Here is a 25981-nt window from a genome sequence, read left to right on the forward strand (position 1 = left end):
CAGTTCAAAACTGTCTGTACCTTCAGTTCCAAGGGATCTGATGCCCTCTTCAGGACTCCTTGGGCACCAGGTACACACATGGTGTACAGATACACATGCAGGCAAAACACCCATACAAATAAAATTAAAAATAGACAACTATTAAAAGGGGCTCAGCAAATAAAGCTGCCTGCCCTACAGCCTGGCATTCTGAGTTCAATGCCCAGAACCAAGGAAAAGTTGGAGAGAAAGAACCAACCACCTCCACAAAGCTGGCCTTCATGTATGCACTTGTGCTGCATCCACGCATGCACATGTCATATGCACACACATATTTTTAGATAGGCCACGCATGGTGGTGCTTATCAACACAAGGATGATCTATAATCATTCTTGGTTATCATTATTTTGTTTTGTTTTGTTTTTTCAAGACAGGGTATCTCCCTATAGCCTTGGCTGTCCTGGACACACTTTGTAGACCAGGATGATCTTGAACACACAGAGATCTGCCTTCCTCTTCCTCCCCCAGTGCTGGGATTACAGGTGTGTACCACTGCACCCAGTGATTGAATTTTCAAGAGTATTTTGCTGTGTAGCCCTGGCTGTCCTGAAACTTGATCTGCAGACCAGGCTGGCCTCAACTCAACTCAGAGATCCACCTGCCTCTGCAGGGATTAAAGACATGCACCATACCTGGCTAACCATTTTAAAGTCCTGTGTATGGCAGATCCTATCAACCTGAATCCAGAGTTGGCCATTTGATGGTTCTATAACTTTAATCAAGTTACTTAGCACCTCTCAGCCTTAGTTTCTTGACCTGTAAAATGGAAACAACAGTTCTCTAAGGGATTTGCACATGCTTAGCCAAATATGCTATCACTGAGCAATATTCTTAACCAACTACTGGGCCATCGCTCCAGCTTCCACAGCCTTTAATTACAGCTTTTATTTTTTCTTTTAAAGATTTATTTATTATATAAAGTGTGTTTGCACGTACACCTGCACGCCAGAAGAGGGCACCTGACCTCATTTTTGATGTTTGGGAGCCACCATGTGATTGCTGGGAATTGAACTCATGACCTCTGGAAGAGTAGCCAGTGCTCTTAACCTCTGAGCCATCTCTCCACAGTCCCCTCCCCCAGCCTTTAAAAAAATATCTTTTGAGATGTAGTCTCACTAAATTGCCCTGCACTTGGGCTCACTCTGTGGCCTTGAAATTTCCAGCCTCCAAAGTAGCTGGGATTACAGGCCTGTGGCTTTTTAAATGCCTGGCATATAATAATCCCTCAACATTAACTGGTGTTATTATTATTACCATTATTTACAATTAGACAGGGACTTGTTTTGCAGCCCTGGCTGACCTTAAACTCACAGAAATTAATATGCCTTTACTTCCGAAGTACTTCCTGAGATTGAAGGTGTACACCACCACACCTGGCTTAATTCATATGTATGTGTGTAAGAGGACAACTTTCAGAAGTTGGCTCTCACCTTCTGCCATATGGATTCCAGGGACAGCACACAAATCATCAGGCCAGCTTCATGAAATCTTAACCCTCTGAGCCATCCCACTGGCTCAATATTAGCTGCTATTAAGTTGTACTATATACCATATGATAAAGGAATTATGTTTTGGTCTTGTGTATGAAAAGTGTGTGCAACTCTACCACCAAGCTAAGCCTAGCCCCAAAAGTCTTAACGACAGTAATTAAAGCGGGGATATGGTGGCTCATACCTATATACTCAGAACTCGGAAGGCAGAGGCAGGAAGATGGGGGTGGGAGTGATGCCAACATGGCCTGCACAGGGCATGCTGTGCAGTCCAAGTTCACAGGCGATTCGTGTGTAGGATTACACTTTTTTGAAGATTTATAGAGAATGATTTATAGTTACCTACAAGTAACCAAATACACATTCAAAAGAACTTGTAATTCCAAGTCACAATACCTGAATTCCAGTCTATAGGAATGGGCAGCAAGGGGCACGGAGCTCAGTGGAGGAAAACAGGCAATACACCAAGCATACAAAAAGTGGTCATATCATCCTACACTTATGCATGAACGCAAATCTTGGGCAAATTAAAACTTTCAAGACTGTCAAAGAAAGTCCATCCATTCGCTAGGCTACTGTTAAACAAACGAGGAGGGCAACGTCCCTGTCAACGTTCAACAGCAATGCGCTGGTGCTCGCGCCTGGTTGCTGGGTCCCAGGTTTTGCTAGGCCGAGGAAACGGCCCCTCCGTTCCCTCTCTGCACCGTCTCCCGGGGCACCAGCGCTCACCTGGCGCCGGACGAAGAGGGCCGACGAGAGGTTCATGGGTGATGCCCCCGCCCCGAGAGAGGGTCGGTGCCAGCAGCGCTTCACCTCAGAAACGCCATCGGTGGCGCCTGGCCGCAGGGGCGGTGGCAAGGCCGCAGCCCCGGACACCACGCCCTCAAGGCCACGCATGCGCACCCAAACCGCCCGACCACACTGGGGCGTCGCTCAGGAGGACGCTTCAAGTCTCGCGAGATTTGCGACCTTAAACCGGCTTTTCCATGCGCAAGGCTTCGGCACACCAAAGGTCTCCAGAGAAGCGTTGCAGCAGGAAAGACAAGTGAATTAAAAGCCGTCTCTGGGTCTCAGTGGCCCTGGTTCACTTGCTTTGTGGCTTTCCTTAACTCAGCCAGGGGGTGAGCTGTTTGCCTTCCTGTGACTACTTGGCTTGAAAGGGCGTAGCTCTCGGGAGTACTCAAAAGATCACTCAAGACCGAAGGATCAGTTATCCATCTGATCTCAACAGTGATGAGAACCGTGACATTCTATTATAACAATATTCATCATATTAATGCTGGATCCCGAGGCTGAGGAGGAAAGACCGGAGTACTAGGGGGAATATTTTTATGTTTGTACACTCTGCATGACTTGAGAGGAAAACTTATGCTAGACAGGCTGGCCAGCCATCCTCCTGCCAGGGTCCCAGCTCTAGGATTACAAATGCAGGCGACAGGCACCGGCTATTTTGTTTTATGGGTGTTGGGGGTCGGAGGAGGGCAAGCAGAATGGCCCTGGACCCTAAAGTGATTTCCACCCAGGTCTGATAACCTTAGAGCTATCCTAGGAATCCACACCAGGAGAGAATTCAAAGTTGTTCTCTCTTTGCACATAAGCAGACACACCAAAATAAATGAGTAAGTTTAAAATTACGTGTGCTGGGGATCAAAATCCCTGTCTTCATCACTGAAACAAACGCTTTACCACATACATACACACCAAATAAATAACGAACAAATTAAACAAACAAAACTAGCCCGGTAGTGGTCATACCTTTAATTCCAGCACTCAGGAGTCAGAGGCAGGCCGATCTCTGTAAATTATATAGGCCAGCCTGGTTCACAGAGAGTTTCAGGACAGCCAGGGCTACACAGAGAAACTCTCGTAAAACCAAACCAAAAGAAAACTAGATTGTGACAGTTAAGAATTAAAGTCAATCTTTGAACTACAGAGTACATTAAATTTCAAGAGAAAGGGAAAGTCAAGTTATCAATAAGGGCAATTTCAATCCTTCATTTTCTGGCAGTAACATCTGTTGATGGCTATATAAGGATTGAAAATGCATTTTTTCAAGAACTGTTTGGAAGCTGAAGAGGTGGCTCCATGGCTAAGGGTGCTTGCTCCTCTAGCAGAAGACCCAAGTTCCATTCCCAGCATGACAATGGGCGGCTCACAGCCACCTTTACCCTCAGGGACCTCTACGGGTTCTGGCATCTGTGGGAACCCTATCCACGGGGGCATGGTCCGTGGACATTAAAGTGTCTTTTCCATGAACACCATGTTTCTATACATGAGGATCTTACAGCACACCAAGAAATTACAGTGCATATGCCAAATAGCTATGACTAGTGCAGGAATAGCCAACTATTCCTACTTAACAAAATTCAGTTAGTGAAGAATCTCATTGTTAACTTTACATCTTTATTACATATTTTCCTAAGACTTTCAAACAAACTAAAAGCACTCTTTCATTCAAGAAAGGATGTTTTTGCATGGTAATTAACAATTTGGTGAATTCTACATTCTTAAAGGTATTGATAGCAACTTGTGTTTGTGATGCTATGGGCATGCGAGACAAGCAGTCTTTGCGCGGCCCAGCTATATATATCCCCACCTAGAGCAATCAGAAAAAAACGAGACTTTTCACATGTGACACCCGATTTTCAAAATTTAAGTTCATGAAATTCATTCATTAAAACGATCAGTTTCTCCACAAGTTAGTTTAATTGCTACTTCGCAAACTCTAGACTGAGAACAGATACATGCCGTTTTTAAGTCATTTTACTGGCAGGTACAGCCAGAAACAGTTCCTCCCTTTTCTGAGCATATTTCCACTCGTAACAGTAAGAATTAATGTCTAGGGCTAGAGAGATGGCTCAGAGGTTAAGAGCACTGGCTGTTCTTCCAAAGGTCCTGAGTTCAATTCCCAGCAACCACATGGTGGCTCATAACCATCTGCAGTGAGATCTGGTGTCCTCTTCTGGCATATATGCAGGCCAAATGCTGTATAAATAATAAATAAATAAATCTTAAAAAAAAAAAAAAAAAAGAAAGAATGTCTAAATCAAATTTGTGGTCTGACCCTACTCAACATCACCAAGCAGGTTCCTAATATTCTTGAAAAAGTCATTTTCAAATATACAGTATCCAACCACAGGCTGTATCATTTCTTTAACTATTCTGTATTATTCTTAAACTCTAACATCATCAGTAACATTGTGATTGGCACCCTCACCCGTGAGTTGTACAGAGGACTTGTCCTTAGCATAGGACAGTGTTGAAGTGGCTTACTGGGTCAGTGCACAGGCTTCTAAAGCTTTTAATGCACTTTAGCAAGTAATGTGCAGAATGGCTTGAGCAAACCTACCCACCCTGTGTTGCTACATCACAAGTGACCTTTGTTAATGAACTAATCCAACCAAAACTCCATTAGGTTCAAATTCTTTTGAAAAGTTGCTCAGCTTTCTGCCAATAAGATAACAAACAGAAACACTTCCCACAAAAAGGTTTTGGTGTCAAGAGTCTAGCTCATTAGCAGTGTTTCCCCAGCACACACAAGGCCCTGGGTCCCATTGATAGCACCGAATGGGAGGAGAGTATACAGTGTTTTTCTAAAATAAAAAGTTAAAAAGAGGAAAAAAAAAATCAGTACCAAATAACCAAAATGTTTTATTTGACTAAATTCAGATTCATGCATAAGCATGACAGTCTCTCTCTCTCTCTCGTTTCTTCAGACTTTGGCAATAAAAACAAACAAACAAACAAACAAACAAACCAAGCAGCCTTGTACAGAACAGTGAGAACGCCAAGGATGAGGAGTCTACAGCTTTACTGTAGGATATATATATACACATATGTACATATGTATATATTTCTGAAAGGCCTCTCCTCTGTTGGCCGTGTCAACTCTCAGGTCAGCTCGGAAGCACACAACCTCAGAATCACTTCTTCACTTCTCCAAGGTCTTCGATGCTGTCATCATCCACCTGGAAGAAAACAGATAAAAGAACTTCATGAACTGTGGCAAAAATTAAAAAGAAAGGAAGTTACTTGCTTTTAAAACTTGCTTTTATGGGTGCATACACCCCGTGCACTTACCTCTGGCCACTTTTCCTGAATGACATCAATTATGTCATCTGTGAAGTCTCCCTGAATGATGATCTCATCCTCTCCTGTTACTGAGGCACCGCAGGAGAATTTTTGAGCAAAAAATCTTTGTGCTTCTTTGAGATCAATTTCTGTTTCATTTTTTTTGTTTTGTTTTGTTTGTTTTGTTTAGAAAAAGAAAGGGCAAGAACATAATTGAAATTGTAAAACAAAGCCAATTCATTTTGAAATTTCATCTACATTTTAAAACCATTTAACAGTTGGTATTAATGATTTTTTTTTTTAATCTCAGAAGAGTAACTAAAACTACCATAGGCAGAGCTCTTAACACGTATTTTCAAGGTCACATAGCAACAGTACATACAACAGCATTCTTCATATTGCTCCATCACACAGTAAGACCAAAATAGCTGGGCATGGCAACATACAGCTTTAATCCCAACACTCATGACGCAGAGGCAGAAGGATCTCTGAGCTACAGGCCAACCTGGTCTATATAGTGAGTTCCAGGGCAGCCAGGCCCACATAGAAAGACCCTATTTCAAAACAAAACAAAAACAAAAAAACAGAATCCAGGAACACATTACTTACAAGCATCACATTCATTCATGTTTTAGCTACTTACAATAGAAAAACTGAAAACAGGACCAAACCTTTATACACAAGTCTTTATTTTTTGCTTGTTGAATAAACACAGAATTGCTACAGAGCCCAGCTGAATTGAATTTTTATTTCTAATCTTTCCCAAGTGGAGGGATTATAGGTATGTGCCACTTCAACAGGTTAAATCTTGGTATTTAAAAGGCAGGTTAGTGATGTATTTATCAATCTGTACAACTTTTATTGTCACACACAGAGACCTTGGTTTACATTTTACCACAGCCTCTACTATTCAGTTACCCTCTATAAAGGGCTTTGAACAAAACTTTGTGCCATTACCCACCTTCCCTTACCTCTACTGTCATTCCCTGAGATGGGCTATTTTTTCAAACCTCTCTCAAAAACTGTTGGAAACACAGGAACAACTCCTGGGCAGTGTTAAATCCTACCTGCATTCTGTACAAATATCCAAGCAGTAATCCCCAAAGATTACTGCAATCCCAGATACTTAGGAGGCTAAGCAGCCAAAGCATCATAGCAAGATAGCACCTTTTTTGTTTGTTTGTTTTTTGTTTTTCAAGACAGGGTTTCTCTATCTTGATGGACTTGCTCTGCAGACCAGGCTGGCCTTGAACTCACAGAGATGTGCCTGCCTCTGCTTCCACTGGGGCTCCCAGGTAAATAGTATCTTGTAAACAAAAACTGCTGGGAATGGTGCCGCACACCTTTAGTCCCAGCAATTGGGAGGCAGAGGCAAGCGGATCTCTTAGTTCAAGGCCGGAATGGACTACAGAGCAAGTCCAGGATAACCAGAGCTGCACAGGGAAACCTTGTCTCAAAACAAAACAAAAACAACCAGAGCAACAACAACACCAGAAACAGCAAAACCAAGCAAAATACTAGAAAGAAGGTGGTGGTGATGGGGGATGTACTAGTGTCTTCTACAAAAGACTTTAAATGTTAATTCAAAAGCTACAGTTAGAAATGAAAAACCTAGGGCTACAGATTTACTGAGTAAGGAGTCCTTGCCTAGTATTTGTGAGGCCCTCACTTCTATCTCCAGCAGTGGACCACATAAACTAGGCAGGGTGATACACTCCTATAAACCAGTACTCATCAAGGTGGAAGAAGGATCAAAAACTCAAGGTCATCCTTCACTACTAGCAGAGTCAGCCTGAGAGATAAGAGCTCCACTCACTCTTTTCTTTTTTTGAGGCAAGGTTTCATTATGTAGCCCTGGCTAGTCTAGACCTCCCTATGTAGACCAGACTGGCATATGCTTGCTTCTGCCTCCCAAGTGAGAGATTTAAAGGGGTGTACCACCACACCTGGTAACCCTGCCTTTATGGAAAACAAAGTAAGAACAACAACAAAGACAAAAGAAAACAAACAAAAAAAGAACCCTGTGCTGAACATAGCACATGCAACAACTAGAAAATAAGGTGGATGGACTGCCTGAACCGCCCAACATTCCAGGCTAGCCTGGGCTACAGAGCAAGACCTGTCTTAAAAAAAAAGGGAGGGGAGCTGGAGAGATAGCTCAGTGGTTAAGAGCACTGTCTGCTTGTTCGGCAGACAATGCATGTAGGTGAAACGCCCATATATGTAAAATAAATAAAAGCAAAACAAATGAAACCAGAAAGAAAGGTAAAACCTCTGTTAGTACCTTCTTGGCATAAACAGATACATGGCTGCTGGGGATGCTGCTCCCCCAACACCACAAAATCAAGTAGACAGCAAAAACACGGGTTTCATGATACAGACAGACTTTCAGGACTGTAAACAAACTAAAACCTCAACTCACCAAAAGTTGCAAGGCCACACACTCTTGTTACGTATTTTTTCTTTGCTCTGGGGATTTTGGCTATCGTGACCTTCTGTGGAACTGTCTTCTTCTTCTGCTTTATTTGACCTCTTCCACCTTAAGAAAGAATGCACATCAATTGTTTTCTTCTTCACAGTTATAAAACACTACACAATACCGAGTCTTTTATTTTTAAGTTTCTGTTCTAAATACAAAATCACCCAATAAACACTTATCAATTAGTACCTACTATGTGCCTGGTACTGCACTAAGAACTGAGGGTGCAGATAAAAAGGGCAGTTCCTATCCTCCAGACTCACAATCTATTAAAGTGAGTGGGGGGGGGGGGGTTAAAGCAGACATGGCGGCACAGGCCTACAGTAGCAGCACTCATTTCAAGGTCAGCCCAGGCTACTTAGTACGACCAAGTCTTAGTGGCCTGTGGATGTGTCATCCAGTAAAGGTGCCTGCTGTCAAGCCTGACGACTTGAGTTCGATTCCAGAATCCATGTGATACAAAGAAAAACTGTTTCCTCTCACTGACACACATGTGCACACCATACACAATAAATATATATTGTTTTGGTTTTTTGCAAAAGGCTTTCTCTGTGTAGTCCAGGCTATCCTGAAACTCAGAGATCCATCTGCCTCCTGAGCACTGGGATTAAAAGTGTGAGCCACCAATAAATAAATACAAAAAAAAAAAAAGAAAGAAAGAAAGAAAATGTTTCTGAAAGGAAGTACCCTCTAAAGTGAGTGTTAAGGAGCAGGGGAGTGTTTGTGTGATGACAAATGACCGGACAGGTGCAAGACACACAGACATTCAGTCAAGACATTATTGAGGAAGCATGCTGTCTTATTGGAGAAGGCTTAGTTACAAGTCAGTAAGGAACTGGAGCAAAACTTGGGCGTGACTACACTGGGCAAAGCAAAGTCATTGAAAAGAGAGAATGAAGAAAGGATTCAAGGTTTTGAGGACCATGTCAACTCTAGGGAGAAAGCTAGGCTCTATGAAGAGTAAGGTGGAAAGACAGGCATATGCGGTTCTTGCAAACCCCAGCAAACACTAATCAACGTATAAACCAAATGCAGCACCAGTAACAGCCGCTAGAGTACAGAGCAAGAAGAGAAAGAACAGATTTTAGGACTATTTAAAGGGAGCAGAGTCCAACACAGCTTTCAGGTTTCCAGCTCAGATGACAGGACTACTGTGCTATCTCTGCCAAAATGGGAGAAATGAAAGGACTCACTCAGTCAATTTAATTTTGGAAATGCTTCATTTGTGGTATCTGTGGGGACCAAACACATTTCCAGCCAGACATGGGCCAGGTACAGAGGAATAGACTTAGGAATTATAGGTATATAGTATAGCACAAGTTAGAGGTATGACAGAAACATCCTAAGAGAATAAACAGAACGAGAAGGTAAGAGGATGTAGGACAGGGTCTGGGAAGTTACTTTTAATAGACATAAAGAAGAAGAGAAGTCTACACACACAGGCAAAGCAGAGAAATTCACACTTCAGAAAGGCTCATGCGTTTTTCCACTTAGCAAATACCAAGACACTTTGTGACTGCTACCACAACAGTTTCAGGAAGGTAAAAGCCAGGTTTAGACAGAATGGAGTGAACAGTTAAGAGACAGATGTGGGGAGGAAGGTGAGTCAATTTTAGTAAAGACCTCTGTCTAAAAACAGATGAGAAGCAGGGCTTAGCGGCACTCACTGCCTGTAATCCCAGCACTCTGGGAGGCAGAGGCAGGCAGATCTCTGGGAATTTGAGGCCAGCCTGGTCTACAGAATTCCAGGACAGACAGGGCTACACAGAGAAGCTGTCTCAAAAAACCAAAATAAACAAAACAAATGAATACACACACACGTGAGAAAAGTAAGGAGAAAATAGCAAAAAACTCTTGGCAGAGTTCTTTTTTTTTTTTTTTTTAAGGTTCAATGCTTAGCACTGGAGGAGGTTGGGGGTGGGGAGGAAGAGAAGGGGAAACAGGGAAAGGCAAAATCTTTAAAATATTTAAAATTTGGGGCTGGGAAAATGGCTTGGCAGTTAAGCACACTTGCTGTTTTTAAAGATGACCCAGGTTTGGCTACTGGAACTCACATGACTGCTAACAACCACCTGTAACTCCATTTCCAGAGATCTGACTCCTACTGTCATATCTTCCATGGGCAAAACACCCATACATATAAAATAAAAATAAATCTTAAAAAATTATAAGCTGATTTTAGTCACAAAGTAATGAAGAGATGGGCAGGGGATGGGTGCCACAGCATAAATCATCTGTTTTAGAGAAGAGAAACCTAGTTGTAAGTAACAGAAAGGAAGTTCCTTCAACAGAAAGGAATCTTTAGCAGGCTAGTTGCATTTTAAATGCACACAGGGTAAACTCACATACATTCTGAGTAAGTTTTAATTTTTCCTTTTGAGACAATATTTCTCTACATATTTCTGGCTGTCCTGGAACTCACAGACACCCATCTACATCTGCCTCCTAAGTGCTGGGATAGAAAGTGTGTGCCACCATCACCAGTTAGTTTTTGCTCTTTTTGAGACAGAGTTTCATTATGTAGCTGAGGCTGGCCTTGAATTCCCAGCAGTCCTCTGGCCTTAAGTCTCTAAAATACAAGCATGAACCACCACACCTAGCTCATGCTAACAGGCAGAAATTCTTCACGTTGGAGCCCTCATCAACCCACCTGTCTTCTATAAAGGAAAGGTGTTTGTAGAAATCAAACCTGGGCTTAGGCCTTACCTCTCTTCTGTTTTTTCTTCTCCTCCTCTTCCCCTACAGGTCCTTGGCCTTCACTAATTCCAGCTTCTTGTTTGGGTGAATTTTCTGGATATAAAAATGAAATGCAAGAGCATGAATATCATTTTATATTAATATTAAAAAAAAAAAGGAATCAATCACCCGCTGAAGATGTGGCTAGGGCTGAAGAGCACTGGCCTGAATGCAGAGCCCTGGGTCCTACCCCCACTTTAGTTCCAGCACTGAGGTAAAGGCAGAGTATCAGCAATGCAAGGCCAAGATTTTTTTGCTTTCCGAGTGTGTCTGCTGACGTGTTTCCTCACCCCCAATAAATGCTATTCTACAACTGCTGGTTGTCTATAGTGCTTGAGATTTCTCTACTGCTACCAGCTTTTTCCTACTTTTTTTTAATTATTTAACTGGTGGAAAAAGTAACCTGATCAAAACCCTTAGACTGTATCATTTTGGGGGACTTGTGTTAGATTTTTTTTTTTTTTTGAGAACCACTAACAGAGGCATCTCTTACTGGTAAGACACTGACAATAGGCCTTCCTTCTACAGGATTCTAATGTTTCTGCTAGACAGTCCAGCCAGCTACAAAATTATGCCTCATCTTATTAAACAATACTTACATTAAACATGTCAAAAATCTTTCCTCATTAACCTTGTATCTTAATGTTCCCAATGAGGTTAAAATAAAAGAAACTCAATGGCCGACTTAAAAGCCTAAACTGGTTTATAATATACAGTTTGTTTGTTATGGTCTCTGACACAAGGTTATACTCTCTGTAGCCCTGGCTGTCCTGTAATTCACAAATGTAGACCAAGGATGGCCTCAAACTCAGGGCTCCACCAGCTTCTGTTTTCCAAGAGCTAGGATTAAAGGTGTGCACCATCATGACCACTTACTCCTTGAACTCTTAAACCTGACAGAGGGCCTCCCCAATAGTGTATCTCTTATGGTTGACAAAGGTGGCAGAGAAGTCATCAGTCTCACTGATACCTATGACAGAGCCTTCCAAGAATTACTCAGGTGGTTTTCTTACCTGATCTCTTCCTCTGATAAGGGTAAACCTGTCCTAGCTATTTTTTCAACTACACTCTAAGCTGGAATTACAGCTTACTTACTAACAGCCTCACATTTTATGCTACAGATGCTAACTCACTCCTATGACAAGCTCCAAAAATACATACCATGACTATAAGGCTGTCTTATGCTCTAAGCCATTGCCACTGGTTAAGTTTTACTGTAGCCCCTTAGACAGACTGCCCTATGAGGCACTCTTGACTGCTGCCCCATCATCCTGACCCCAAGTCCCCTAAGAACAATTAGAGTGACCTCTGGTGTGTATGGGGGGGATATTAGGAGTTGGGCAGACTCTGTGGTAGACAAACAGACAGGAAAGAGAGGCCATCGCTGGGTAATAAAGGTAGAAATATCCAAGATGGCCAGTTTCCTTCCTCCTCATCCTCCAGACTTGAGACAATCGCCTGAAAACTTAAAAAAGGCTTTATAGGCTTCATCCCCTGCTGCTGATGGACTGGTTCAACAAATTCAAGGCCTGCTCAGGACAAGCCAACAGTTCTGGGCCACCCAAGTATCCTTGTTTTCTTCAAACTGACCAACCCTCAATGAGGGGAAGAAAATGCTCCAGAAGCTTTAAAAGTGGGAAAAGTCCCCACTCTGCTTTGCTGAGGTTTTTTTTTCCTGTGTCTGCTACATTTGTGTTTCCTTCTGTCTTTCCCAATAAACTCTAATAATAAACTGCTAATTAAAACCCAAATCAAAAACAAAAAAAAAGTTCAAGGACATCTTTAGTTTTGTAACAAGTTTGAAGGTAGCCTGGACTACAAGAGAACTGTCTCAGAACAAAATGAAACAGGGCTGTCCAGACAGCTCAGTGGATAAGGCACTTGCTTCAAAGCTTTACAACATGAATTTGTTCCCTGGAACCCACATTGGGAAGAGCTCAGCTCCCACAAGTTGTCTTCTGACCTACAAAGACAGACACACACACACCCCACTAAATGTTTTTTAAATTTCATCTCTGAGCAACCTCATAAGTGAAGCATCCCACACTAGCTGAATATTAGTAGTATCCAGAAAGCAAATGGCTACACTACACTTGAAATTGAACTCTAAAGTATCTCAGTAAGTGGTAGAGTCTGGTTATGTATCCTTCAAAGGTCCAGATGTTGAAGACTAAAACTGCAGAGGGTAATTATAAGACCAGCCTTAAGTGTCCTTGTCCAACAAAGAATGACTATGTAAGTAGCTATCATTGTCAAAGACCTTACCAAGGAAAAGGGTTTTTTTCTCTTATGGAAATATGAAAACTGAACAGCAAAGATAAGGGCAACACGGGATGTACTGGAGTGGATTCTGCCTGTTTTAGGCCTAGACTTTTCCTTGTTCTGCTACTACCTTTACTTTAACCAACCTTAGGAACAGCTATCAAAGGCACTAAGGGATCTGTTCCTCCGGTCTGTGACAGCCCAGCACCTCCAACCCCACTGAGATGCCTGAACCTAAGCCCTACATGCTCCTCTTCATCTTCCTCACATTCAACATTCTCTTTAAAACAGACCAGTTCTTACCACCAGTTTTTAGCCACTGTTGCCATTCTCAGCCAAGTTATTGCCATTGTCATCACTGAGACAAGGATCTTTGAACTGATCATTACCCAGGCTGGCCATGAATTTGCCCTGATGTCAGGTGTCATCTCCTTATTTCAGTCACTTGAGATTATAGGCCTGTACTCTCTGCCCAACTTCCCTAAATAAGTCTAAATAAATAGGTTAGAAGACAACTGTATGGAGTTGGTTCTCTCCTTCCATCTTTACGTGTTCCAGGGAAACTCAGGTGCCCAGGTTTATGTAGCAAGCACCATTACCCATGAGCCATCCTGGCAGCCTGAAGCAATTATCATTTTTCCCCCTTTCTGCTTACCAGTATCTGTATGATACTTGATTTGTCTCCCCTTCAAGAATTCGTTCCCACTGCTTTGTCTTCAGATCCTAACAGCATACAGCATATGTATGCTTTTAATAAATGTGAATATAGCCAATTGTGGTAGAGTATGACTTAATCCCAACATTCCAAAAACAGAGGGAGGTAGATCTGTGAGTTCAATGCCAGCTAAGGATACATAGTAATACCCCTTCTCAAAAAACAAACAAAAAATTGTAAACAAATATATAGATAATAGATATATCCCCTAAATCATTCACTCTTTTATCAACTGATACAAAGATCTATTTTCTCTCGTTAGTTTAAAGTTAACCAAGATTAGCCGGCATAGTGGCACACACCTATAATCCTTGCCCTCAGGGAGGCAGAGGCAGACAGAGCTCTGTGAGTTCCAGGCCAGCCTGGTCTACAAAGCAAGTCCAGGACACCCAAGGCTACACAGACAAACCCTGTCTCAAAGAAAAAAGTTAACCCAGATTGGTGAACTTCATAATATCTTGTAAAAGGACTTTCACATACACACACACACACACACACACACACACACACACACACTGAACCAGGACTCTGCACGTGATAAGTAGGCACCTCACCACTAAGTTACATCCACAACTCTCTTTTACTTTAAGAGACAGGGTCTCTTAAGCTGCCCTGGCCTTGACATCACCCTCCAACCTCAGCCCACCACACAACTGGAGCAGCAGGCCTCCACCTCCAGGTCCAGCTAAACGTTTTATGTTTAAAATGCCCCACCATGTATCTGTTTCATTAATACAATTTTAATAAAAAAAAAAAACACCTATGTTCAAAAAAGGAAAAAGTTCATACCTACAGTCAGTTTTGCAAACTCATTTGGAAAATTCTTCTCTAACCACTGTCTACATTTAGCAACATCAGGCATATATTCACAGTACTAGAAGGGAAGGAAAAGAACAATTATGTGAGAAATCATGCATTTCAATCAATACAATTGCATTAAAAACCATCCATACTCCCTACACAACTAATGGATAAACTACATACTCTCTGTTTCACTATGTAGCCAGGGAGGCCTCTAAATCTAAATCCTTCAGCTTCCAGAGTGCTGGAATTACAGTCACTATGCTCAGCGTCGCCTGACGCATGCTCAGGAATAATTCAAGTAGGAATTATCATGTAGGAAATGAAAACCCAGATCAGGACCTCCTCAGAGCAGCTGGGTCATTAGAAAGAGTAACAGCCAGGTGCAGAAGCATATGCCTGTAAGCATGACAATCAAGAGGATCAGGCTGGAGGACTGTGAGGTCAAGGTCATAAACCATACAGTGAGGCCATCTAGTCTGAGAAACAGGAGGGAAGGGGAGAGGGGAGTCACAAAAAAAAAGTTTCTTGCTTTGGCCACAAAAGGCCCTCATTATTTTCCTGACTTGCCCACAGAGCTTGAGGGAAGGAAAGTCTTCTACACAATTTCCACTCCTCATTCTTCCTCTGCTTAGGCATGCAAATCTTGGCTCTCAGGTTACTTTTGCTCCCATCTGACTACTCATCAATTCCATACAAAAATCTAAAACATACAGCCAAGTACAAAAAAGATGTACAGGTGGGGCTGGAAAGATGCTCAGCAGTTAAAGAGTATTTACAGATCTCGCAGAGAACCTGTGTTCAGATCCTAGCACCTACCCGTCGGCCCTCAACCATCTGTAATGCCAATTCTAGTGGATCCACTGCATTCTTTGACCTGAGAGCACTGTTTACACATGATGGAAATAACTCTTGTAGGCACATGCACATTAAATAAAAATACACATAAACTTTTAAGAAAAGGCACGCATACATGTATGCACGCATACGTATGCACGCACACGCACACACACACACAACTAAGTATTCTGATCCAAAATTGTCTACAGAAGGTTGAAACACTATCAAATGATAGGAAATGAAAGACAGCAGCTCTTAGATTAATAACTCTAAAGTCAAGAATGATCTCACACACAGAAGAGAACAAAAAACCCAATAAGTAGAACTTACCTCTGTTGGTAATGAACAGACTAGAGAAATGGAGAGGAAAAAAAAAATGTGAAATATTAAAACCATGAAAACACGAGACTCAAAACTACTTTTTATCTGACAGAATACTTTTTTCCTTCTAGTGTTTCATTTTGTTCTTTTTAAAAGACACATATGTGTTATCACCTCTCCTACATTTCAATCAAATATTCTACTTGAGGGTTTTCCCTCTCGCAACCTTCCAAGAATATGGAGTATCAGTCAGGAAGCACATGCTAGCTTTAGACTCCACGGCCTTCCTACTGCAGCCTCTCCAGTGCTGAGAGTACAAGCGTGCACCACCTTGTACCACTCACCTTTCAAATACTGCTCTGCAGAGGTTTCCGAGATAAAAGATACATGATTATTTCAAACGACAGTATTCTGACATTTTGATCTAAAGACAACTGTCAGTTAATGTAATAGAAAACCTTTAGCATTTAATAACTTATCTGTGTTTGTTTTTAGTTAAGATGAGAGCTTCCTCAAGACAATTACATCTTACTCATGTCTCTGAGTAAAATACAATGACACAGAGCAGAAACCCAAAACATGTTTTCTAAATAAATTGAAGCTGTTCTCTGAATCCCTGCTAAATCTCCAGCTGAGAGATGAGAGCAGTTTCCTCTAACTTGCCTTTCTCCAGGGGTGGAGAGGTGGTGCAGCACTTTAGCACACCTGCTGCTCTTGCAAAAATGTAAGGTCCCAGCTCCTCCATCAGTGGCTCACACCATCTGTAACTCTAGCTCCAGATCTGACACCCTCTTCTGGCCTCTGTGGGCACTCACAACTGTGGCAAAACACAGACTTCAAAAATAAAAACAGACAGAGACAGGGCTACACAACACTGCTGCCCAGGCTAGGCTGGAATTCCTGGTCTCCACTGATCCTTCCTCAGTCTCCTGAGCAGCTGGGACTACAAATGCTTAGCACCGTATCTCGACTCTTCTAAACCCCTGCTAAATTCTGACTAAATCTTACTATAGGCTAGTCACTACATTTGCTTCCTCCAGCTTTTTACCCTGCTGCCAGACGTGAAGCTATGTGAGAAGACAGCTTCTTTGTTCAAAACCTTCAGTGATGTATACAACAGCTAAGAATAAATCCTGACACTCTGATCCCAGACACCACTGTCCTTCAATTTCCCGCTCCTACTCTGAAGATCCAAATGTTGTAGCTTTGCAGGTATTGCAAACTTACATTCCTCGTCCTTTCCTACCTCTCTTCCTGCTCTTTGGCCTAGCATATCTGCCCTTCAGTGCCTGCTTGAACACTACCTTCCCTCCAAATTCCTGTGTTCACCTCTACAGTCTCTCCTGACTCTACAACTCAAAGACCCTCTCTCTCCCTTTCCACACCACCATTGTGACTGTCCCAGATGTGTATCTGTCTCCCTCTGCTACCAATTACACCTGTATGCCCCTCTCCCACCAAACACTAACAACCAGTTGTTACTCCCAGAGAACAAACAGAGCCTTGCTATTTTACAACCTTTTCATAATCTAGTGCAATACCTTAGGCAAGTATACTGTCGTCACAGATTCATTGTGACATGGGCCCTATTCAGAATGCCACTGCACACAGGTGGTAATGGCACACACCTTTAATCCCAGCAGTCAGAAGGCAGAGGCAGGAGGATCTCTGTGAGTTCAAGGCTAGCCTGATCTACAAAGCATGACTAAGACAGCCGGAGCTACTACAAAGAGAAACCATGTCAAGGGGGAAAAGAATGCCATTGCACCTTCCTACCCAGTTGGCTAATGAAGCCTAACATCACATGCTACAGTTGGACTATAAGTACATCTTTTGATAGCCTCTGCCCTACAGACCTGGTTTACTAAGCCTCGGGCCACAGAAAATACATCTTATCGTTGACTCACACAGACAATCAACAAAAAATGCTGTTTCCCAGGAAGCCATCATTTAATACTTACTAAGGCTTAGTAGAGCCCATTTCCTTGTCACCTCCTTACTTCACTCTTCACAGAGACCGTTCCCTTCCTTGACTCCTAATTCACAATTGTATCACTATTTTTAAACTCAGTGTTTTCTATTCCCTAAGTGATTCTCTCCTTCTACCATGTGGTTCCAAGGACTAAACTCAGGCCATCAGGCTTGGCAGCAAGCTCCTTACAAGTGAGCCCGCTACTGTCAAGTGTCACACATGTAGATCTCAAACTCCAAGAATTAAAAGCACTCCTTCCCATAATTAGGGAGAGAAATTTTTAAAAGTACACTTATTTTAAAAAGGCTAGGGACTGGGAACACAATGATTTGGCAGTTAAAGACACTTTCAATCCGTCTAAGCCTGATTACCTGAGTTCAATTACTGGAATCCTGAGCTCTACTCTTTTACATACACAAAATAATATCAAAATAAACAACAGCAACAAAAGGTTAGGAACTGCTCATCAGTGGGACAGAATGAATAGTGTCTCCCTTTCAAAAGCCAACTTAGAAGTGACATACAGTCTAGCATTGTAGATCAGTTTATTATTTTTTCTGGAAACCCTGGGCTCAATTCCTAACACTCCATAAACTAGGCATGGTGGCACACAGCCAGAAGCAGCACTCAGTGTTAGGATGATCAGAAGTTCAAGGTCATCCTCATCTACACAGCAAACTCAAGGACAGCCTGGGATTCGAGCCTTTTTTTTTTTTTTTTTAATTTTAATTTAGTAGAGAGTGGTGATTCACACCTTTAATCCCAGCAGGTAGGAAGCAGAGGCCAGCCCAGCATACATTATGAGTTCTTGACCAGACAAGGTGACACAGCAAACCCTGTCTCAAAAACAAAAACAAAAATACCTTTTTTTTTTTTAAAGGTGACACAAATGGACTGGAAAGTGGTTAAAAGCACATACAACAAGCTGTAGACACCTCTCACGAATATATATACATAAACAGAAATAAAGTAAATCCAGGGGCTAAAGAAATAGCTCAATGGGTAAGAGCACTTCTTTTCCAAGGGGTAGGGTTTCGAGTCCCAGAACCACCTGTTAACTCCAGTTCTAAAGGGTCCAATGTCCTTTTCTGGCCTCTGTGAGCACCAGACATGCAAGTGCTGCACAGACAGACACATAGGCAAAACACCCATCTATACCCATTAAAAAAAAAAAAAAAAAAATTAAAAAACACAAGCAAGGCCTCAAACTCAAGAGATGTGCCTACCTCTGCCTCCTGGGATTAAAGGTGTGCTCCATGTGTTTTTTAAAGATAGGGTCTTACTCTGTAGCCCAAGCTGGCCTCAATCTTGCAAACCTTCCCCTCTCCATCTCCCAAGTGCTGGAAATACAGGCCTGAGCCACCATGCCCTGCTTGATCTTCATTAGCTTATTATGTGTGTACATAGGTACATATACCATGGCCTGCTTTCAGGGTAGGTTTATTACTTCCACAATGTGGGACCAAGGGTTCCAACTCAGGTTGTAAGGGTTCATAGCAAGTGCCTCTACCTGCTGAGCCATCACAAAGGCCCAACAGATTCAAGGCATTTATTACCACTGGAGACCACTACAGTCACCCTGGTCTGGAGGTTAAAAGCTCCAAGGAAGTAGCCATTGCCATCCAAGGAACTGTCATTTTGGCCAAGCTTTCCACCATCCCTGTGCAGAGGTTACCTAGGTACAAGAACTGCACAGCTCATATAAGATGACAGGCTGCTGTAGCTTTGTACTGGTTTATCTAATCTCCATCATAAAGGACAACGGCAGCTGTGTCTTGGCTCCTGTGTCCAAAGAGCTGGAACCAGTGGCCAGTATTAATGATGACCACTATCCTTCAGTCAGGGACTACACAACCACCTGATCAACTTGCCCAAGGCCACCTCTGATAACTACAAAGACCCACAGCTACTTGACTCTCTGGAAAGAGACTGCATTCATTAAAATCTCCTTATCAAAAACTTACAGACTATCTTGTAAAAACTCAGACGGGAATCTTTATGCATAGGATCCAGGATTTGACTACAGCTACCACATAGTTAATAAACACACAATAAGCTTAATCAAGCTTGTTTAAAAGAACAAAGGGTGGGGGCTAGAGAGATGGTCAGTGCTTAAGAGACCTTACTGTTCTTACAAAGACCCAAGTTTGATTCCTAGCACTCATATGGTAGCTTAGTCCACCTGTCACTCCAGTTCCAAGAGATCCAATGCCCTCTTCTAATCTCCATGAGTTCCTGCACACATGTGGTGCACATACACACACTCAGGCACATACACAAACCCATTGAAAAAAGTAGCCGCAGCTAGGCATGGTAGCATATACCTTTAAATCACCACACTCTGAGCAGATCTTCAAATTCCAAGCTAGCCAAGGCTACAAAGTGAGTCTCTGTCTCAAAAATAACCAATAACAACAATAACAATAAAAAGAACAAGTGAATGATGACTGGAGAGAACCTGTCCCAAGCTTTCCTTGGTGACTGGGGGTGGTGTGCAAAAGAGAGAGAAAAAAAAAAAGCCTGTTTCTCACTAAACTCCAACCATATTTTATTAAAAAGTATAGGCAGAGCCAAGCAGTGGTGGTGCACAACTTTGATCCCAGCACTCAAGAAGCAGAAGCAAGTGGATCTCTGTGTTTGAGGCCAGCCTGGTCTACAGAGTGAGTTCAGGACAGCCAGGGCTACATAGAGATCCTGTCTGAAGAAAAAGTCTGGAGCTGGAAGATGCCTTAGTCTTATTCATTAAAGTACTTGCCACATAAGCCAAGAGTTGAGTCACCTGGGCACGGTGATGCACACCTATAATCCCAGCACTCCAGGACAGCCAAGGCTACACAGAGAAATCCTGTCTTGAAGTTGAGTCAGGATCCCCCAGCAACCTCAGCGTCCATGTAAAAGCCAGCACCGAGGCACAGAAGCTAAGTCCCAACACTGAAAAGGCCAAAAGCCCATAGTGCTTGTTAGCCAGCCAGTGTAGCTCATTAGTGAGCACCAGATTCAGTGAGAGACCCTTTCTCAAAAACATGGTGGAGTATGATCAAGGTAGCCATCTAACGCTAACCTCTGGCATCACGTGCATATACGTCCACACACAAATACACACATAAAACCTAACCATATTATTCAAACTAGACTTGCCCAAGTCTGTTCCACTACATATCACTCTGACCTCATCTTCTCTACTTTTAACCAACACCCTCCATGTACTTTAAGAATTCAAGCCAGGCACACAGTGGTGGCAAAAGCTCTTAATCCCACCACTTGGGAGGCTGAGGCAGGCCTATCTCTTGAGAGTTCAAGACCACCCTGGTCTACAGAGTGAGTTCCATGACAGCCAAGGCTACACAGAGAAACCCTGTCTTGAAAAACTAAAAAAGAATTCAAAATTGCTCAAGGGTTTAAAGCACCTGATAACACGCCTGTGGGCCAGAGTTCAATCCTCAGGATCCACATGGTAGACAGAACTAAGGTCCACAAATGGTCCTTGACATCCACAAATGGATTGTGGCACAAGTGCACACATGGACAAATAAAATTAAAACGTAATAATAAATAAATAAAATTGCTCAAGATTCTAGTTAGACATCAAACTCCCCCCCAGAACACCTCCTCACCCCAGGACAGGGACTGAACCCAGAGGCTCTGAATTTTCTAGACAAGTGCTCTGCCACTAAGCAACATCTCCAGGCCCTGCCTCCTCCTCCTAACACCTCACTTCCTTTAGGATGCCCTTTCTCACTTCTTCCATACTTCACTCTCATTAAGACTCCCTATCTCTCAAGAAGCTCTCCGTAACAGCGCAGTTCACATCGGGCTGCGATAATCTACTCACAAAACTCTATTCCAACTGGACTGTAAACTCCTCCAGGCAAGGAAGCAAGACCCAAATGACTCAGAAAAGAAGGAATATCTGTTAACCTGTCCTTACTAGGAACCCCCTCTTCTATTAAGAATCCACCAAACCACACAGACAGTTGGGGGACCAAACGCGAACCACCAACATTAGGTGTAAAGACAGTGAGCACGAGACATTGCTTTTCCCTTCTAACACTTGCCTCCACAATAAAGAACTCGAAGAGGGTAGTCCGTATCTAACTTGGCACCGTTCCTCGGATCGCCTTTGCAATCAGCAGCACCACTGGACTCAGAAATGTCAGTAGCCATCTCACAAACCTGGAAACAAAACAACACAGCTTCACTGTCTGGTAACTCCACCCCAAAAAGCAGCATTGGCGTGCAGGCTTGGCTTCCACTCTGACAACTATTTCCATATCCCTGAACCCCAAAGCTGTTTCAGTTCTATTTAAAAAAAAAACACAAGTCTCATTAGATTCACAAAACGAGCAACTGTAGGCTTATCTACCTGCTCCACAGACTTACAGGGAAGCAAGAATACATGGGCCATGAAGGCTAAGAGTTGGACCGAGGGCAAAAGGGATACCAGGGCAAAAGAGAAAGCGCGGGGGGGGGGGAGGTAATAGTTGGGGTGTGTGACTTCAACAGAGGCAGGGCAGGTCTGAGGTTGATACGGGAGGGATGCAAATTGCAGTAAAGGCTACAGACATCTCGGGAGGACGGGGGCGAGTCACTCGAGGTGACCAGAATGCAACGTGGGGCGACAGCAAAATACCAAGGGAGAGAGACGGAGCCAGGGACGAGGATGTAAGTGCCAAGGCCTTGGGAGATAAAATCGGGACAGAAGGAGCAGGAAAAGGGCAAGTAGCCCATTGGAGGGCTGAGGCTAAGGGGAGGTTCCGGGGCCGCCACAAGAGGCCCCCATGTGGGCGGGCGTGGAGACGCTCGGCCCGGCCCCCTTCCTTTAGGCAGTGCCTCGGCTGCCCTTACGCGCTCTACCAGCTCCTCAGAAGCCTCAGAGGCGGGAGCGCTCGTTACCCAGCCGGCCGCACAGTCCCCGCCGCCTCCGCTCCCGCCAGCTGAAGCGACACATGCAACTCCTCTTCCCTGGCCACGGCTGCCCAAAAGCCGCCTGCTAGGCACGCTCGCGCGAGACAATCAGTCTCTATCGCGAGATCCCGGCAGCCGCTAGGCAGATGTCGCGAGAATCCGGAGTGCCCTGGGTGGGCGGGGCGAAGAGGGAGGAGCATCCGCCCTGCCCTGAGCAGGGGAGGAAATGGGGCTGAGTTGCGTAGATGCGGATGGCCAGTGGGAGGCGCTCGTTACCTGTTGGCGAAGAGGAGCGTGCGGCTCTTCTGCGTAGTGGGGCGTGGCCTGGACTGGCAGAAAGGCGCTTGAGTCATAGGTGACTCCCTATTAATGATGTGGCCAGCCTTGCCCCAGTGTCTGGGCTACATCCTAGAGTCCCGACCAGCCCGCGGCCTGATAGATAAGTCATCCCTCTGCGGAGAGACTGTGGCTGGATGAGACGGGGGGTTTCATTTCATGACTATTTCCTAAATTGGAATTACTCTTGCAAAGATCGTATCGATTGCTGTTCAAGCTTATCTCACCAGGCTGACAACTATTTCCATAGGCTCATTTGTGCATACCGCACCTCATACGTGTTCTATGCTGGAATGCTTCTATCACATCTCTGGATTTCTGGTTTTAACCACACACACCCTTGCCTTACTTTTGCTTCCTTGTTTTCGCTTTGGGGAAACCCCTTCACCAGCATACTCAGCCTCAGTCCCTCCCGTGAGACGGGAGTAACACCGGGACACTTCAGAGCTCGGAAAGAAAGGGCTTGGTAGATAGCTGCTCTTTTGTTTTGCATCACCTTCGTTCGCACCTGCCGGATTCAACCTCCTTCAACGCCAGCTTCATTCACAGCCGTTGCTCCCCTCCCTTTAAGTTTCTATTTACAGCTTTCTTTGTGTGAACGAAGTTATCCAACACAGTCTTCACCAGAGATTCATCCACCGTGGGCCCCTCCCAGAACTTTCTTTAGGTACTGGGAATTGAACCCAGGGCTTTGTGAATGCTAGACAAGTGCTATGCCGCTGGGCCCGAGCCCCTCTAATAACTTTCATAAATAAATAAATAAATAATTCCAGCTGGACAGTAATGGGGCTGGCCTTTAATCCCAGCATTTGAGAGACAGAGGCAGACATGTTTTTGAGTTTCAGCCCAGCCTGCTCTACAGAATGAGTTCCAGGACACCAGGGCTACACAGAGAAACTCTGTCAAAAAAAAAAAGCACGTCAGCATCCCATGGTGATGCAAATTTTAATCCTATCATGGAGGAGGCAGAGGCAGACAGATCTTTGTAAGTTCCAAGCCAGCCAAGGTTACCTAGGAAGACCCTGTCTCAATTAATTTAATTTAATTTAATTTAAAATAGGACTAGAAAGATGCCTGAGCAGTTAAGAACGCTGGCTGCTTTTCCAAAAGACCCAGCTTTAATCTCCACCTCCTAAATGGCAACTTAGAATCATCTCTGTAACTCCAGTGTCGTCCTCTGGCCTTCATGGATACCAGGCATGTTCATGGCACACAGACATAAATGCAGACAAAATGCCGATACACATAAATAAAATTAAAATAAGTAAATAGAAGTTAACAGTCACAAGCATCTTAGCTGATTTAAACCACACCAAAATCCCATGTAGTGTGACTGTCCCTAATTCAAGATGGTAAAGTCCAAGTTCAGAATTCAAAGCTGTTGACCTATAGCTCAGCTGTGGTGCATTCGCCTAGAATGAACAAGGCTCTGGGTTCAGTCTACAGACTGGAAAAAAAAATCACACAGCAAATAGCACACTTTGCTGAGCATGGTGGAGCACACCTTTAATCCCAGCACTTAGGAGGTGGAGCCAGGTGGATCTCGAAGTTTGAGGCCAGCCTGGTCTACAGAGTGAATTCCAGGACAGCCAGGTGTACACAGAGAAACCCTCTCTTTAAAAAAAAAGAAAAAAAAAGAAAGAAAAAAGTAGCATATGTCTGTAGTACCAGCATCCAGACTGCTGAAGCAAGAGGATTGCTATGAGTTTGAGGTCACCCAAGACTACACAGTAAGACTTGTGTTTAAAACACACACAGGAAGGAAGAAAGAAAAAGGAAGGAAGGAAGGAAGGAAGGAAGGAAGGAAGGAAGGAAAAGAAAAGCACACTCCAAGATGCAGGAGGGCTGGGGTGTGGCCCCGTTGGTAAGCATGAAGACCTGAATTAGATTTCCAGGATCCATGTCCAAAGCCATGCATGGAGCTGGAGACCAGTGAGATGACTTTAGCAGACAGAGGACTGCCACACAAGCCTAACAACCTGAGAGTTTGGTCCTTGGAACCCACAGTAAGCCGGAAAGAGAGAACCAACTCCACAAAGTTGTCCTCTGACCTCCACATGTGTGCTGTGGCACTCCCAATCATATAAAAACAATAAACAAATAAATGTTTATCAAGCCAGATGTGGTGCCGGATGTTTGTAGTCCTTGTGCCGGGGACCTGGAGACAGGAAGATCCCTGGAGCTTACTGGGCAGCCAGCCTACCCTAGCTGGTGAGGTCTAGGCCAAAGAAGAGCCTTTGTTTCAAAGGAAGTGGACAGTTTCTTAAGATGACACTCAATGCTGCCTCCACCTACACACACACACACGAACATGCATCTTCCTATTAAAACATCAAAGTGCTCAGCTACGACTTGTCAGCATTGGTCAGTGTAGTTGGCAACATTTTAATGGTACACAAAATAATTGTGCGAGTAACAATCTAAGTCTTTGGCTCTTAGATGTACTTCCCCAGTCAAGGAGCCTGAAAAGGTCGTTGTCAAGTTTTTCTACGTTTTCCTACTCCGATTTTTCCAGAAGGGGGCGCTGTGTAGACTGTTCTTTCCGTTTCTAGCTCGGTGTTCAGGCAATGGGAGGCAGCCGTGGGAGCAACTTTCGTCCACCCTAAGCAGCATATCTGGCGCCATCTGCTGTGTCGTGTGTCCCCTCACGTCACCCCTATCCCCTGACCCCTTCGCTGTTAGGGGATCCCTCTCCTTGGGGATTCTGTGAAGTCGCACCCACTCTGAATCTAGCCTCTAGCTCAAACCCGTGTAACCTTCCCCATTCTGTTTAACATTTCAACAGTTTCATCCCACATGAAACCGATTTTCAGAATTCAGACATCTTTTGCTCTGCAGGCTTACATGGTGGTTTGGGGTTTTGGCTGGACACTTAGCATTGAAGCCCAAACTTGCATTTCCTCCTCCTCCTTTCTCCTCCTTCCTTTTTGGTTTTTTCAGGCAGGGGTTCTCTGTGTAGCCCTGGCTGCCCTGAATTCACTTTACAGACCAGGCTTGCCTCATGGAGATCTGC

General features: G+C 43.7%; 2 protein-coding genes across 9 annotated transcripts in view; both read right to left on the bottom strand.

Annotated features, from left to right (window-relative positions):
* The window catches only part of Ccdc62 (coiled-coil domain containing 62), a 39451-nt gene extending 37022 nt beyond the window's left edge, over nucleotides 1–2429 (bottom strand). For 6 of the 7 annotated variants that reach the window (XM_060382367.1, XM_060382366.1, XM_060382368.1 and 3 more), the window contains exon 1: nucleotides 2260–2429. In XM_060382367.1, coding sequence (XP_060238350.1) covers nucleotides 2260–2427 — 168 coding nt within the window. In that variant the 5' untranslated portion in view covers nucleotides 2428–2429. Of the gene's footprint in view, nucleotides 1–672; nucleotides 797–2259 lie in introns of all 7 variants that reach the window. The other variant, XM_060382365.1, reaches the window with a different exon arrangement.
* A 2732-nt stretch (nucleotides 2430–5161) lies between these two features.
* Denr (density regulated re-initiation and release factor) lies at nucleotides 5162–22764 on the bottom strand. 2 transcript variants are annotated; one of them, XM_021652765.2, is made up of 8 exons: nucleotides 22621–22764; nucleotides 21783–21900; nucleotides 15765–15784; nucleotides 14583–14667; nucleotides 10787–10870; nucleotides 8024–8140; nucleotides 5611–5750; nucleotides 5162–5498 (listed from the first exon to the last, which is right to left on the bottom strand). In XM_021652765.2, exons 2-8 carry the CDS (start codon nucleotides 21889–21891, stop codon nucleotides 5454–5456), a joined length of 600 nt encoding a protein of 199 aa, XP_021508440.1. In that variant the 5' UTR covers nucleotides 21892–21900; nucleotides 22621–22764; the 3' UTR covers nucleotides 5162–5453. The 2 variants fall into 2 exon arrangements, with proteins under 2 accessions (XP_021508440.1, XP_021508442.1); XM_021652767.2 differs by having other exon boundaries at nucleotides 22573–22726.
* Between the last annotated feature and the right edge of the window lie 3217 nt (nucleotides 22765–25981).

The sequence above is a fragment of the Meriones unguiculatus genome, chromosome 4 (assembly GCF_030254825.1).
Source record: "Meriones unguiculatus strain TT.TT164.6M chromosome 4, Bangor_MerUng_6.1, whole genome shotgun sequence".
Taxonomy (NCBI): Eukaryota; Metazoa; Chordata; class Mammalia; order Rodentia; family Muridae; genus Meriones; species Meriones unguiculatus.

What these genes read in the sequence shown, in the direction of transcription:
- Denr (XM_021652765.2), bottom strand. Translation starts at nt 21,891, where the DNA reads ATGGCTACTGACATTTCTGAGTCCAGTGGTGCTGCTGATTGCAAAGGC. An exon ending in TCGAGTTCTTTATTGTGGAG is followed by an intron (nt 15,785 to 21,782) that starts GCAAGTGTTAGA and finishes CCATTTCTCTAG; the next exon opens with TCTGTTCATTACCAACAGAG. An exon ending in GAAGAAAAAACAGAAGAGAG is followed by an intron (nt 8,141 to 10,786) that starts GTAAGGCCTAAG and finishes TTCTTTCTTAAG; the next exon opens with GTGGAAGAGGTCAAATAAAG.